The sequence below is a fragment of the Amphiura filiformis genome, chromosome 4, assembly GCF_039555335.1.
Source record: "Amphiura filiformis chromosome 4, Afil_fr2py, whole genome shotgun sequence".
In the NCBI taxonomy this organism is placed as follows: Eukaryota; Metazoa; Echinodermata; class Ophiuroidea; order Amphilepidida; family Amphiuridae; genus Amphiura; species Amphiura filiformis.
In genome coordinates, this window is record NC_092631.1 from 20,125,014 (window position 1) to 20,140,764 (window position 15,751).

A 15,751-nucleotide genomic window follows, 5' to 3' on the forward strand; every position below is an offset into this window, starting at 1 on the left:
ATATACACAAATAAATGCACCTAATTATTATAAAGTATGACAAATTGAAAAATCACCTTATAAGACAAAATGTGATGGGAGAACTTCAGGCAAAGACGTACCTAGTACAACGATTTGGCGTTTTCCATTGTCCAAAATGGTGTTCTTTTTTCTCGGTGAATTTCCTTCTTAGAGTAGCTGATCTTGTGTCATATACTGGGGTACCCAAAAAGGTGGCTTTGTTACATTTTGATGTGCAGCTTGGATTTCAAAACACTGTCTCTTGAGTATTCCTTCACTTAGAAGATTCAATTAGGTCTTAAATTGAGGCTAATTTATTATAAATTACTCATGTTTTTATCCTGTTTTAAAATATATTTTATTTATTTTCTTATGACGTTTGGCATGAAATGTGCCAAGGGTGACTGAGGATTAGGGGGAGGAGGATTAGGGGGAGGGATTCATATCGTAAATTTGATTTCAAACCACCATTAAAAATTTGAATCTAGTAAAAAAAGTGTCTAAATGGACTCCCAGACATCTGAACCAAGTAAAAAAATACAGAAGTTCATTTAAAAGACCAATACTTGCTCAGAATGATTGTAAATGAAAAAAGAGGTGGGATTACATCCTCCCTACTTTGTGATTGTTTTTGCCCGCACTCTCTCATTTTTTAACCGATTTTCATAAGAAAGGTGTCAAAATGCTCAGGAGGATGAACCACTTCAAATGAGATGTGTAGGTAAAATGTTTGAACTATTTAATATTTTTACTATGTAACACAAAGGTCCCCAGGTTGTGACACAAGACCAACTAGCAAATTCTAAAGACTTCAATGCAAAGTTCAAAAATAATACAAAATAACTTAAAAAAATGTAAAGGAAAATGTCCTTTCTCCTGGTTCCACTTAGACCCGGTCTAACTTTAGACCTGGTCTAACTCTTTTGTGCATACGGACCTTAGAGTAATATAACTACTATAAGAATGCTAAGGATGACATGATCATAAGTTAAAACAAAATATTACCTATTCATCAAGCATAAACAGCGACAGTTGGGAGAAAGACAAATTTCAAACGAATTAAAATGATTAAAATTTTACCTAAATTATTACTTACATCTGATAATTTGGCAAAATTTAGTTCAACTTTGTCGCCGCAGTCAGTAAATTTGAGATGATCCCAAGATGCGCCTAAAGTTTCGTGTGCCACACACTGCCTTGTTGCAATTTCCTTATGAGCTGAAAATAAAAACATGCCAAAATTAAGCATCCATTTTTGCAACACAAATAATATTAAAAAAAACACTATTGTAGTTGCTCTACGAGGATTACAAATGACATACTACAGATATTTACTTACGATTTGTCGAATCTATTGGACATTTTCTACTGGAATTTACCACTTCTCCTATCCTCGACGCTTGCCATGTTAGCTCTCCCGTGTTTTCCGTATATGTGATTTCTTCAGAACATAAAGCTATACAAAACAAACAAACCAATGTGTCATAGGAAAGAAACTACTTCGTCATCAGTTATATTTTCTTGTGCATATGAGATAAAATCATTTTACTCGATATTTAGATAATATTACATTCTAAATGGCTATTCATTTCAAAAGATTGAAAATTAATGTACCGTACAAACGTTTAATTTTAAAACATTGTAATCATTCATGCGGATTATTGCAAGACAATATCAAACTGTTTCCCTATATAAATTGCCCCGCCCAGATCTGAGTTTACCTATTCCTGTGATATTGACCCATTAACATGAAATGATATTGTACTTTATAACAGCACATACACAACAACAACACGTACCCGTTACCGTAACATTGAATTTGCACGTAGCCATGTTACCACTTTCATCAATTACAGAATATGCTACTAGTGTAGAACCAAGATGAAATCTGTCATCAGATGAATGACTACCAATCATCCTCACATCTTGTCTAGAGTTGTCCGTTGCTACGGCTGACTCCCATCTTACTGGAGTTGATGTGTTACCAGTGTACACGTGCATATTTTTATCTTCTGGACACTGGATTGAAGGTGGTTCTATGTCTGGTTTCAAATTAAACACGTACAACATTAACATATAACTTAATTTACCTGCCGATCGTTTCCCAAAACGCCGTTTAAATATTGGATCAAAATATGAAAAGCTGAACTGTTGGATACAATCCTATGAGTTACTGTATATACACTATTGATAACCCCAACAGTTAAGTGGCCAAACGTTGTAAATTATCCAGCTTTTAACAATGCCTGCTGGTAAGAATTCAACAGTAATTTTTTTCAATTGTAGAATAACATACATTAACTGACAAAACTCTAGATTTTGAGCCAAAGTGGATAACAATAATAGCATAAACCTTATCCCGAATTGTGCAGCATGAATTAAAGCCATCTTGTACGATTTTATAATATGAAATTGGTTAATTTTTTTCAGACCTAATTTTTTTGCATATTTGTAATGTTAAAACTATGTCCCAACTTGCACCTAAATGGAATTGGCCAAATTTGTTGTCTTTGTAGGTCAACAGAGCAAAGTTTGACATATTATTATAATTTTAAAAATTATGATAATGTCCTCCCATAGAACTGCATGTTAAATGGCCAAAATAACCAGTAGGGGAACCTTTCACTTTACTCTGTTATTTCAACTTAAAATGGACAGCAACCCTTCCTGACAGTTATTACTAATATTATTTCAACATTTTGAATAAAGAATAACAAAATTAGAATTTCACGGAAAACGTATATTTAGGCTTTAAGAAGCTTACCCCATACAGAAAGCGTGAAGTTGCAATTAGTGCAAAATGTCGACCCTCTCGACGCCATCCAAATCAATATATGATCACCGATGGTAAAAGAGGCTTCAAGTGGTCGATTTGACGTGATGTTGAGGCGTCCCTCATAACCGTGAATTATTGGTTGATGCCATCTAACCTTACTTGCGTACGCTAAACCTGGATCTGTCGTTACGGTAAAATCTTCTGGACACTTGATTGTTACCACTGAATTTAAAAGGAACAGAACAATACCGAACTCGTTCTAAGAAAATAAGATTGTATCGAACATTTCAACTCAATTCAGATTTGATTGATCTTGTGTCAGAATAACTACATGACGTAATGCATGTGTGTACTGCTTGTACTAATCTTTCTGATCAAGGGCGGGAATGTCATAGGCTGACCAAAGATTAGATTTGCATCAGCTACTGTTCAATAATCTTCCAGTAACAATAGTGTCCCGAACAAGCTCTAAATTAACACTTATGTGCTAGGAACTAAAAATGGACTCGGGAATCTTTCCGTTTGTACTCGAAGTTTTTAAATATTTGTTTCAGAACTGAACTTGCCTTTGACAACAACTTGAAATATACATCCATCAATATTACCAGATCCATCTTCAACTGTGTAGTTTACACTGGTAGAACCTACCCGGAATCTATCACCGGGTTGCAATGAGGATATTACTGAGCTGATTACACCAGAGTTGTCGTTGACGTATGGCATGTTCCAAGCCACGGAAGGTGTGTTATTTGGCTCTACTAATACCAGTACATCTTTAGGGCAGATAATAACCGGTTTCTCTACATCTGTGAAACGAAATCAAATAAAAATTTTTGATGCATTTAGATGATTAGTTTCAAATAACAATTGTGTTTCACGTTGATTTTAGCGTTGAATCGGAATGCCCAACAGCTGCTACGAAGTGGCAAATCATCAATATTAAAAGTTACGTAATATATTCGTTATCAAATCGACGTTACTTTACCTTATTTTGGCCAAATACTAACCATCAACATGTATATCAAATGTGCAATAAGTCACTACAGTTCCATCTGTGTCATAAACATGGTATGTTATAGCTGTATCGCCGATTGCAATCTGCTGCCAAAGCTCGCCGGCAACGTTCATTTCAACTAACCCCTTTCCACCAATTACTTCCGGGGCATCCCATGTAACATTGGCAAATGCTGAGCGGAAGTCTGTTGTTCTGTTTATGTTCTTTGGACAAATAACTCTCACGGCTAAATTGTAATAAAAAGCGGACAATAGTGTGGAATTTGTTGAATTGACAGTGGTTGGTGTGGGGCCGAACTTAATTCGGTAAAATGTTTGTAAGTCCGTATACAATTAATGTTTTGGTTCTCGTCCAAAGGATTTTCATGAATTGATGAGGGGAATGGTTTTTCCGCAATGTGAAATTAGCATTATTAGTAGTTTTCGCTCAAGGAAAGGAGGAGGCCCCCTTTTCTGAGGAATAAATCCCTTAGAGTACCACAAAAGTGATCCATGTTCTCTAATAAACTTATTTATATGTATGAAGTTTTCCTAAACTATTCCAAAGTTTGAAAAAGTTTGAAAAAAGAACCTGACAAATTCCAGAAATTGAGCAGGGAAGGGGCGAGAACCAAAGCATTAAAATTTTTAAACATTAAAGCTGAAACAAGTATCTAGACCTGCATGGTAGCGAATCAACTATATCCAACCATGATAAAAACATTTATTTTATTAAGATTTCTTTAAATAACAGATGGGGCAGATCACTTCCATAAGAATAAAATCTTTTTGAATGTTTTATTAAGGTTAGCCGAGAGTTTTTACATGCGCTTGATTTCAGAGGGGCGTAAGTTCATAACAGAAACAGCCATGCAGAAAATGAACAAGCGTACTGGGACGTAGGCCTACTTACAATAGAATATTGATCCCGACGGTCAAGACATGAAACTTGGCTTAGCTCGTGCCCGGAGCTCGTGAGTCGGGGGCGGGCGGGGGTTACATGAGGGGCGACATGCCGGGTCGGATGCCGGGGGAGGGTACAAGCCATTTTCGGCAATTTTCATAAGGATTTTATAAATTTTAAAATTGATTGGGGCACTTCGTCAAGCTACGCCCTGGAAAATGTGTTGATTTTGAATTTATAGCCTTGATATCTTTGATGAAATAAATCAATGCTGCTATTCCCTGATTACAATGTAATAGGGTACAACAATAACATCAACAACAATATCAAAAAGCAATTATTTGCAAATCGAATTTGGGAAGAATATTCAAAAAGACAGACTTAGCAGGCCTACAAATTTCTTAATTATATAAAGTGAAAAACAATCAATCACGATTCACTGCAGTCAGCGAATCAATCAAATAAAACTAAAAAGAAAGGAGCAAGAAAGAATAAAGAAATAGTGAAAAAGAGAAAGAAAGAGAGAGAGAGAGAAAGAAAAGAAAGTAAGAAAGAAAAAGAAAGGAAGAAAGAAAGAAAGAAATGAAAAAAATGAAAAAAGAAAAGAGAAAGAGAAAGAAAAGAGGAAAGAAAGGAAGTAAAAATGAGAAAAGAGAGAAAAAGGAAAGAAAATTCAGCCACATGGGGACTCGAACCCACAAAAATTGTTCGTAACAGATTCCCAGTCCAACGCTCTATCCACTGGACCATACATCAGCTTACGCAATTTCTTATTCTCGAAGCGGATATGTAACTATAATTTGATGTAATTACTTGATTACAATCGCGTCCGCACAATGGCTCTTAGAATAAACACGCATGTCGGCGCTGAAATTTTGAACGAACTGATGGAGGAAAAACCTCGTTTTTTGCAATACTAGCTTCAATTTGGAGTTAAAATCAAATGGAATAGCAATTGGCAGAATGTTGAGAAATAATGTAGGTATTCAGATGTCTAAATTAACGCCCCGTTATCAAGATATCGATAATTTCACAAAACAGTTTTTTCTCAGACAAGATTCTCGAAAATGTTCCCCAAAACGGGCTTTTTAAATTTGATCGGTACTGTATTTGGTTCTTCCCCATGGCAACATTATTTCTTTAATCGATTTGTAGTACAATACAAAAAGGAGAAAACAATCACTCGGCGTGGTTTTATACGGAGCGAACATTTGAAAAAACTGCATGGAACGTGTTTTTGATCTTGTGAACATGGTGCGTAAAAATGATTTAAACGAAGGATTTTCAAACGGATTCTAAAATTTTTTATAAACACACAAAAATAATGTAAAGATACATCTATGCACCAACATTTGACTCACTGCGATATTTGATTGCTGAGAAAACGCGGTTTTAGAGAACAACTTTATACGTCTTTTATACGTTTTTTATACGTTTCTTCGTGTAACCTTAAGAACTTGCCTTCAACAATTACTTGAAAGATACATTCATTCATATTCCCCGCTGCGTCTTGTACAGTATATGATACGTTGGTCGAGCCGATCTGAAATTCATCTCCAGGCTTTGATGTTGATGCAATGCTTCTAATGACACCAGAATTGTCTGTGACATATGGGGTTGACCACGAGACTTTTGGTGTGACATGCGGCTCCACTAAATCTATAACGTCTTCAGGACAAACAATAATTGGACATTCCTCATCTGTGAAATAGAAGTACATTAAGTACATTATTTTTTTCTGCACTCTGTTTCCAATTTTTACACACCGTACTGAAATTGTAATCCAATGAGGTTACGAAGCAATCCTTGTATGGAATAAAGGATTTGTTACGCTTGAGTGACCTTATACTATTCTCGATTTAGCAGCGGTTTTGAAGACAAGTATTGCGGTGTGTGAGTTTCATCATTTGAAATGCCGGCAAAGATAGATTTGTCATAAAAGTATAGAGAATGTTCGTCCTTAGTGTCACAGCATGTATTTATGTCCACAGTATATTAGCAAACCCACAGCTACGTAACGGAGAAGATTACAATTTGCTGCAAAGGATTCTTGAGGAAGTTATATCCTCTCTAAAAATGACATTTTTGGGTAATCCTTGTGGTCAAAATCGCATAAAAACTATGTTTTTCAACCTAAATATCTGAAGTCATATTGAAATGTTTCACTTAATCCCATATCAAGAATTATTCAGCGTTGTAAGCTCTATATATGTGCTAAATTTCCTATAAAAGAATGTAGGATTTTTCCAATATTTTGCACTGTGCGGTAGACGATGGTGCTACGGATCCGTGTTCTGATGCCTTTGCACTGTAACACACACCGTTTTCATCCATTTCAGTGATATCAATGTCACGTCTTTGTACTGCATTTATTAAAATTGGATACACTGTTGACTATATATATTTTTGTTTCAAACACGGTATAAATCATTCTGGGACAGCTTGTAGTTCCAACGCCATTGCATTGTTTCTTGCACAAGTACTGTGGTGTTTTACTTCAAAAACAATACTGGTGTTTGTTTGTTGGTTTTTGTTTTTAGGGCTTTTTTACCCAGCGTCAATAATAATATTAACATGAAATTGCTGTACTTTATGTACTTACCATACACAGTTATAGAAAAATTGCACTTGGTTTTGAATTCCGTTCCATCAGACGCAGTGTACGTAACAACATGCTTCCCAATTACAAACGAATCTCTCAGCGGTCGAGTTGATATTACGTCTAGCTCACCCGCATATCCATGGATGACTGGCTGGGGCCACATAACAGTAATTGCATATGCCAGGCCTCTACTGGTTGTCACGTTGAAATCTGATGGACAATCCATTGATACCTCTGTAGGTATAAAATAATTCCGCGACAGTAAGTTTATATAAGTGTATATTTGTTTCTACCATGGGACCTTTATTAATGCTAATACCATTTGAAGTCAATGCGAAAATCATGTGAAGTAGAAAAAATAGCTCAATTTTGAGGAAGCTTATTTACATACCTTGAACAAATACGTTGAAGCTACATGCGTTGGTATTTCCAAATCCATCTTCCACATTGTAAGTGACATTGGTTGAGCCAATTTGGAATATATCGCCGGATTTGTAGGTGGATGTGATCACAATAATTACATCAGAGTTGTCTGTGACATAAGGTATGTTCCAATAGACTGATGGGGTGAATTGGAGCTCTACAAGTACCAATACATCAGCAGGACAGATGATAACAGGAGCTTCAGTATCTATTTGAAAAAAAAATGAAAAACAAACCTTTAAACGGTACAAGCGTATTATTTCTAGAACTAATAAGATATTTTACAATTGCCATGATTGTTTAAGGGTTGTGTAATAAATATGAGCAATGATGGTAGGGTAAAATTGTTGGTAAGTCGAAAGGTAAGTATTTTTGGCACGCTGATGGGCAAGCGATTTCGGCACACATTTATGGGGACGCCTTTAAATAAAACGCTCAAAATGTACGGAAATTCTTAAATATGCAATAAGCATTTTGCTCTAGGTGATTAGGTGGACTAACCTTCCACCTGTACTTCAAACGTACAGTTAGTCACAACTTTGCCATCACTGTCAAATACGTCGTATGTCAATAGCGAATGTCCGATTGGAAACTCTTGCCAGAGTTCGCCAGTTACATTGATCTCTGCCAAACCTTCTCCACCGAATACTTCCGGGGCATTCCAAGTTACATTGCCATAAGCTGATCGAAAGTCTGTAACTGTGTGTACGTTCCTTGGGCAAATGATCTGTACACCTGAGAAAAGGAAACATTTGGACGTATATGATAATGTATAATGAGAGAAATGTAAACCGTTACTTCCCTGTTAGGATGTTTGCTTATTTTTACCCTGGACACGACGGATTCTCGTGTGATTTGATATTCCTAAATCCATCTAAGCATTTTGCGAATTTGATTCAAATTATTAATCACGATCTTTATTCAACAATTTGAAAATGTTTCTTTCGTAACTGGGGAAAAAGCTTTATTTTAGAGATTTCACAACAATTTAATATTATATGTTGAAAGCTCACGGGTGATATGTAAAAATAGATTTACCTATAACTTCCACAGTAAACGTGCAATTTCCAGTCTTGCCCGTGAAATCTGTTGCTTCGTATTCTACCATCGTCGATCCTTCGTAAAATACAATTCCAGGTGTGTGGCTACGGTAGGTTAAAGTTGCTGTTCCTGAAAAGTCAAAAAGCTCTGGCAAATCCCAGAAGACCTGTTTTGGCTTGTCTTTCTCCGTCAACTCATATACGTCATCTGGACAGAAGAGTGTTGGTATATCGGGATCTGATTTCAAAATGATAAATATTAGATTGTGACATGGAGATGTAGGCTTTATATGTGACCGTCCACGGCGAATGAGCCGTAAATTCCTCCCCCGGTCAATTTTGTTTTATTTCGTGTTTAAAAAATAAACATCATAAACTTAAAAATTGTATATCATTTCGTCGGTCGCAACACATAGTGGCGTACGTGAAGAACAAAATACGTCTCCGGGCAAAACATTTTTGAAGGATATGCTACTAGTAACAGAGTCGATACTCCTCCACTGTTATCTCTCAGCTGCCTGATTCCATTTGAAATTGAAGTTTAAGGTTCAAACTATTAAACTGTATCTTTAATAGTTAACAAGGAATAACTATTATAGGATAATAGCTAGCTCTAAACCTATACGCCACTATGTGAAACGGAAAATTTGGAAAATCACTCTACGCCGCTATGTGTTGCGACCGACGATTTGACTTCAAACGATATCCAGAAGCGGGGTTATGGTTTGTTAAACTTTGCTCCTTCAACAAAATTAAAGCTTTTTACGTTTTTACATGTGTCTCTTTTTCCACATTGTTGGCAATAAATATCAAACAGTCATAATTGGCGGTCATTTCAAATCATCCCCAAGTCAACGAGGTTTAAGAAAGTACTCTCATTGTCAATTGTTGGTTATGCATACCTGTACAAAATACAATGCCTGGTAACCCACCACTTGAACAGGATTTAGCAATATAAGCAAACAAAGACCAGAGCTATTAAAAGTTCTATAGCCATCTAAGGTAGAAGCTTATTATCCATTTCAACAATAGGAGTATTGATTAGATTTTGACTATCGAAATGAGACGGATGTCGGGCCAGCTTAAGTTACCGATGAATATGACCTTCGTACACATTTTACACCGTAACTCAGAATACAATTTAGGGAATTTACGGCTCATTTGTGCTGGCGGGTCACATATTGTAATTAATTTCCAACACACAAATAAACAAAAACTTTAGCCTGTACTAACCAAAGACAGCAATGGTAAAATTACATGAAGTAATAACTTGTGACATTGGACTATAAACTATATACTCGATGACAGTACGCCCAACTGGAAACTTGTCTCCTGGGTTCTCATTAAATGTAAGATTAGTCCGATTCAAACCACCAATGACGTCAGGGTGATCCCACGTGACTGTGGCCATGATGGATCCTTTATCGATGACAGTTCTGATGTCTTTCGGACATTTGATTTCTACACCTGTAAAATACAAAGATAAAAGCATTTGAAAATAAATCACTTACTTTAATTCATTCATTGTCAGTATTTTGATGGAGAAAGGCAGATAATATTAAGTTGATATGAATTGCAATTAAACTTGGCTACATAATAACCGTTACGAAAAGCAATCTTAAAACTTACAACAATTAGAGTTAAGGCATTCCCTCTGCTACATTTCAATATTGACGTCAATGAATGAATTGGGTGTGAACAATATCTTAAAGATTTCTCGATTTCATAGAGATTTACCTTACGTGAAGGAATTGCCATTGTATTCCTCTACAGCTTACCTTCTATATGCACATTGAAATTGCACCTGTTCCGATTTCCATACGGATCCCATGAAGAGCATATCACTTTGTATAAGCCAACTGAGAAGACAGCTCCAGAAGTGTGCGTACAGTTGATAGTGAAGTATCCAGAATTGTCAGTGGCATTAACAGCTTCCCATGTGACATTTGGTTCAATAGAAACATCCACAAATATAAGAATATCGGCAGGACAGGAGATAGTTGGAATCTCAATATCTGTACATGTAGGAATGTATAGTTAAAGAACATCATAAGAAAGCGGTTAGGCCTGTATTTTTAATTGTAATTTTCTTTTTTCAAAGTTTTACAAAGTTTTATTTTTGAAGTTACTAATTAAACGATCTGGTGGTAGACGCTAACGTATTAGTTTTAACATCCAGTTAGAAATTGAATATAATGAAGGATAAACCTGCAGCAATTACCTGAAATCAACACTCCGAACGTGCAATTGGTAACGATTTCATTGCTGACGACACTTCGTACTTCATAGGCTACCACTGATGGGCCAATTTGGAAACTATCCCCGGAATTGTGTGTTGAGGATATGGAGATGTAGTCGTCATTACCAACTATTCGTGCTGGATTCCAATATACATGGGTAAAGTCACGGGCAGGTTCCGTGGAATTAAGTACATCATCTGGACAAACTATGGACACCGCTTTAAAGACAAAAATATTCTTAAATTATTATGATTGCCTATCGTTCAGGTTTGTAAAATTATTGTCCAAACACGTCCTAAAATATCGAGGGTTCAGAACCAGAAAGCCGTAACTCACCATAAACAGCTCTCGAAAAATGAGCATAAAGTTGGCTCCTTGCTTTGTCGTCAAAAACCAATATTTCCTCCACAATGTCTTTTGTTTTCTTTTAAATTTTGTCATGATTAATGGACTGTATCGTTTATAGTGCCGTGGCGACTTTATGCTCATTTTGTGGGAGCAGGTGATCTTGAGTTGAGGCTTTTTGGCTCTCAACCCTCGATATCATCTAATAAGCTCTTATTTGATGCATTCCGGTTTTTCATTATCTTCCGAATCTACCATCGGAGTGGGACTTGGTTGCCCAAATTATACTTATTTGATACACATACCATGTTATTTCTGATCATCCTCAATTGATGTATCTACTGGTATCATAACTTCGTTACCATTATATTTATAATTCTATTACTCTTACGACCCATTATTCAAAATTGCGCACTATTATTTGTTAAAACACGTCACGTGAGAGCCCATTATTCTGCAATAATGGGTCAAGCGCCGTAACACATTCTACGCACAGCATTACACTTGGTTGCGCGTGCAATGTTTCCGCAATACGCGCTGTCACTTACGCGTAGTAAGTGAAGTAAACTTTAAATATTTGTGCCAAAAAATGATATTTTTTCTTTAAATCGCACTATTTTCTGGTAATAGAATAGAAATAAAGGGTGCAGCATTATCCTTTACACGCAAAAATGTGTCCTCGGCAGTAAAACGGTTTAAATAATGGGTTCGGCTGCGCCTCACCCATTATTTACGTTTTTCTGCCTCGGACACATTATTTGGGTGTAAAGGATAATGCATTACCCTTTATTTCTTAAATATAGCCTGACAATACACGCATCATTCTGTTGCAGACTCACTCTCGTTAATGAACAATAGAGCGCCATCTGATGATCTAATGATTCAGACATATGTAACAGGCGCAAAGTCGAACTTTATCAACATTGTTTGATAGAGCCGTGTGCAGGATTTCACAAAACGACGAGGAAATAAAGAGTGCCACATTTTTATTTCTCTTGTATTTCTCTTAGCCTCTATTCCCTTTTTGCACCTCTGCCTGATGTTATAAACTGTCTTATATTATACGCCTGTTAAGATTTTATGTCATTGTCCCGGTCAGTATTATGACATATGCTTACCATAAATATATATGTTAAAGTAGCAGCTCGTCACATGATCATCCTTGTCATCAAGAACATCGTAGATTACTCGAGTTGAGCCCACAGGAAACTGGTCTTCTGGTGAATGATTTTCAATGACTTTGACGAGTCCCTCCCCTCCGGTAGCGTTTGGCGGTTTCCAAGACACAATAGTGGACAACATTTGTGCGTCGATGGGTTTATGGATATCTGCAGGACAACTGATATCCACAGCTTTAGAAAAAAAAGTGAATTCAAACAAACACAAAAACATGAGATAGAAAAGTGTTCTCGTCAATATTGAATGCCGTGCACTCACGGTAAACAAGTATTATCTTGAATATTGAATACCACGTACTCAAGGTAAAATGATGTCATTTTAAACTCGTTCTTTCACCCATAAAGGCGCAGGATTGGTCATTGCACAAATAGCCTACAATTGCAAGAAAGTGTGCAATTTATACAACTAGCACAAATAGCCAGGGGCCTAAGCAATTTTTTACAAATTGCATACATAGCCACAGATAGTTGCAATTGATGCAATCTATGTCGGACAAATTGTATAAATAGCCACAGGTGTTGCAATTTGTGCGATTTATGCCACAGTCAATTGCACAAATAGCCTACAGTTGCAAGAAAGTGTGCAATTTGTACAAATAGCACAAATAGCCACGTACGTAAGCAATTTTTACAAATTGTAGAAATAGCCACAGGTGTTGCAATTTGTGCAATTTATAAAAGCAATGATGACAATATCTGAGTTGCTTCCAGTAAACGCTATTTGTGCTATTTGTGCAATTGGTGGAAAGAAAATTTAAGTAAGAATGATACGTACGAGGATGTTTATAACAAAAAAAATATCCGAAAACCGCCCTAACTACGGTTACACTTAACTTTTCGGGGCGCCATTTCTTTCGAGAACCGCTTTCATATAAACATGATAAACCGAGAAAATTTAAGGCAGAATACGTACGGGGATGTTTATAACAAAAAACAAGTCCGAAAACGGCTAAACGTTGGACACCAGCGCTCGTACCACTACAGTAAACATTTAGAGGACATTAGGTTACAAAGACTATATGTAAGATTTCACATCGGTCGTAATAACTATGACCTGCATGCGCCGTGTAGTGAGACTTTCGACATTTGACAACCACATGTCTCAGGTAAACATGGTAAAGGTTACTTTCTAGGAACTACATGACTGCACAGGGGTATATTTTGTTGTTCATAAACCAATTTAGCCAGCCATAATTCAACATGAGTGTATGTGTGAATATTTCAGTAACAGAAGTTTTGATATAAAAATACAAACTTTGTTGAGAACAGACGTAACGTAATAAAGGAATGGTATTGGTATACTATTTCAAGATTCCAACATTTCTCCCACAACTATGGCGACGGGCATTTAAGGAGATATGAAACTTATTACTTCTCGCAAATGAATAGAGCAAACACGGACTAATCTTATTAGCTGGCGTGTATACACACTTACCTATCACTTCGACATCAAAGCTACAATTTGTAATAAGCGTGCTATTAGCAATCTCAAACACGGAATAATTAACTTTAGTTACACCAATGCCAAACAGGTCACCAGGATTATGTGATGCGATGACCTCTATTCTGTCATCCTCTTCAAATGCTGGAACTACTGTCACAGACTCAAACTCAACTGAACTGTCCGGCACATTCAGATCAGCAGGTGTGGTTGCATGTTTTTCCTCTTTTACATTTGGAGAAGCTGTTGTGGTCATTTCTCCTAGTTTTTTTGGATATACAGTTGACCAATCGCCATGACCGCTAAATGTAAATGTATACATATCATCATTCACAGATGTGATCAACTCAGTGACGACTTCTGTTTCATACTCGTAATTTGCAGAAGTTACAAATGTCAATTCGTCATATCCTGTTGAGTCTGTCCAGGTCTCAATCGAGTCATCCTCATTTGTGCCAGTGATTAGGCGACCCAAACCACTAGAGTACGTGCTGTCGTCTTCGACAGTTGATGCAATGGTAACCTCTATTTCATTTTGCTCAGTTCCAGTTGACATATCATAATATTCTGATTCAACAAATTCGCTGCGGAAAAATCCGCTTGCAATATAACTATCTTTTGTGGTAGAAGGACCGTTTGCACTAGATTCAACTACTTGATGATCATTTATTATTGTTGTTGGCTCTTTCGTTGCCACAATGGTCACTGGAATCAGGTCGTCACCATGTAATGAGATATCGGTGGCTTTACTTCCGTCCATGTCAGTCTCGGCTATTGCCGACGTGTCCGATGTAAATGAAACGATTTCAATGACTTCAATGTTGTACATATTGTCAGGGTCATCAGGCGTGATTATTTCAACTCGTTCACCTGCAATAGTGAGCGCGGGTAGATCCCAAAATACGCATGAGCTTCCAATAGCTTTGTCGACAGGAATTATCTTGGTGTTAGGGCAAGTGATATTAACCACTGTCAAAAAGACACAGATAATCAAAGAAATATTGTTAGCAATCAAAAGCATAAATCTGTGAAGCACTGATGTAAACATGTGTCAAACATTTTCTTTACAGTGGAAGAGCATAGTGTGTCTCGTCTCAAGTTGAGAGTAACGCCATGATGGAATTCATAGTAGCAGATTCGAATCGCGCGCTAACCTAATTCCGTGGGGCGTATACACAAGCGTAGAAGTGCTTCCGACGCAAACGCACTGATTCGAATCTGCCTCTGTTAAATCCAAAATGGCGTTACTCTTAACTTGAGAGTGACACACTAGGCTATTCCACTGTAAAGGAAATGTGACAGATTAATTTTTGTTTCACTCCTACCAAATTGAAAAATGTATTTGCTTTAATGATACACATTTGCTTCGTTGCCTATCGGCACACTTATAACAAAGAGTATTATAATACCTTCCACTTGTACTATAAAGCTGCAGTTGTTGATGTTGTTAGATGCGTCTTTGGCTTGGTAAACAACTACAGTATCACCAACAATGAACATGTCACCAGAATTATGAGTTGATGACACATTTACATAGCCAGAATTATCCACACACTCCGGTTGATCCCATGTCACGATGACTGATATATCAGGGCCGATCAGGATATTCGTATCATTTGGACATGTTACTTTTGGTACTTCGATATCTGAAATAATAAAAACATATAAAAAAATCACTAAAATATACGTTATATTTGTGTATATTCTCAAATATCCAGGTAGATAAATGGTTGGTTCGTAACTCTTTGACAAGTTGTGGCGTAGTCCCCTTCCGCGATTCAAAGTTGGTTCCTTCTTCCGAACATACAT

At 36.7% G+C, this 15,751-nt stretch overlaps 1 protein-coding gene across 1 annotated transcript in view; it reads right to left on the reverse strand.

Moving 5' to 3' along the window:
• Positions 1 to 15,751, reverse strand: part of LOC140150042 (uncharacterized) — a 29,117-nt gene that overhangs the window by 1,476 nt on the left and 11,890 nt on the right. The window contains exons 17-33 of the mRNA XM_072172046.1: positions 15,352 to 15,588; positions 13,937 to 14,911; positions 12,442 to 12,675; positions 10,960 to 11,196; positions 10,517 to 10,753; positions 9,972 to 10,205; positions 8,737 to 8,976; positions 8,200 to 8,433; positions 7,667 to 7,906; positions 7,276 to 7,509; positions 6,135 to 6,374; positions 3,784 to 4,017; positions 3,343 to 3,582; positions 2,765 to 2,998; positions 1,800 to 2,042; positions 1,340 to 1,456; positions 1,097 to 1,218 (exon numbers count right to left, since the gene is read on the reverse strand). Coding sequence (XP_072028147.1) covers positions 1,097 to 1,218; positions 1,340 to 1,456; positions 1,800 to 2,042; positions 2,765 to 2,998; positions 3,343 to 3,582; positions 3,784 to 4,017; positions 6,135 to 6,374; positions 7,276 to 7,509; positions 7,667 to 7,906; positions 8,200 to 8,433; positions 8,737 to 8,976; positions 9,972 to 10,205; positions 10,517 to 10,753; positions 10,960 to 11,196; positions 12,442 to 12,675; positions 13,937 to 14,911; positions 15,352 to 15,588 — 4,532 coding nt within the window. The remainder of the gene's footprint in view (positions 1 to 1,096; positions 1,219 to 1,339; positions 1,457 to 1,799; positions 2,043 to 2,764; positions 2,999 to 3,342; positions 3,583 to 3,783; positions 4,018 to 6,134; positions 6,375 to 7,275; positions 7,510 to 7,666; positions 7,907 to 8,199; positions 8,434 to 8,736; positions 8,977 to 9,971; positions 10,206 to 10,516; positions 10,754 to 10,959; positions 11,197 to 12,441; positions 12,676 to 13,936; positions 14,912 to 15,351; positions 15,589 to 15,751) is intronic.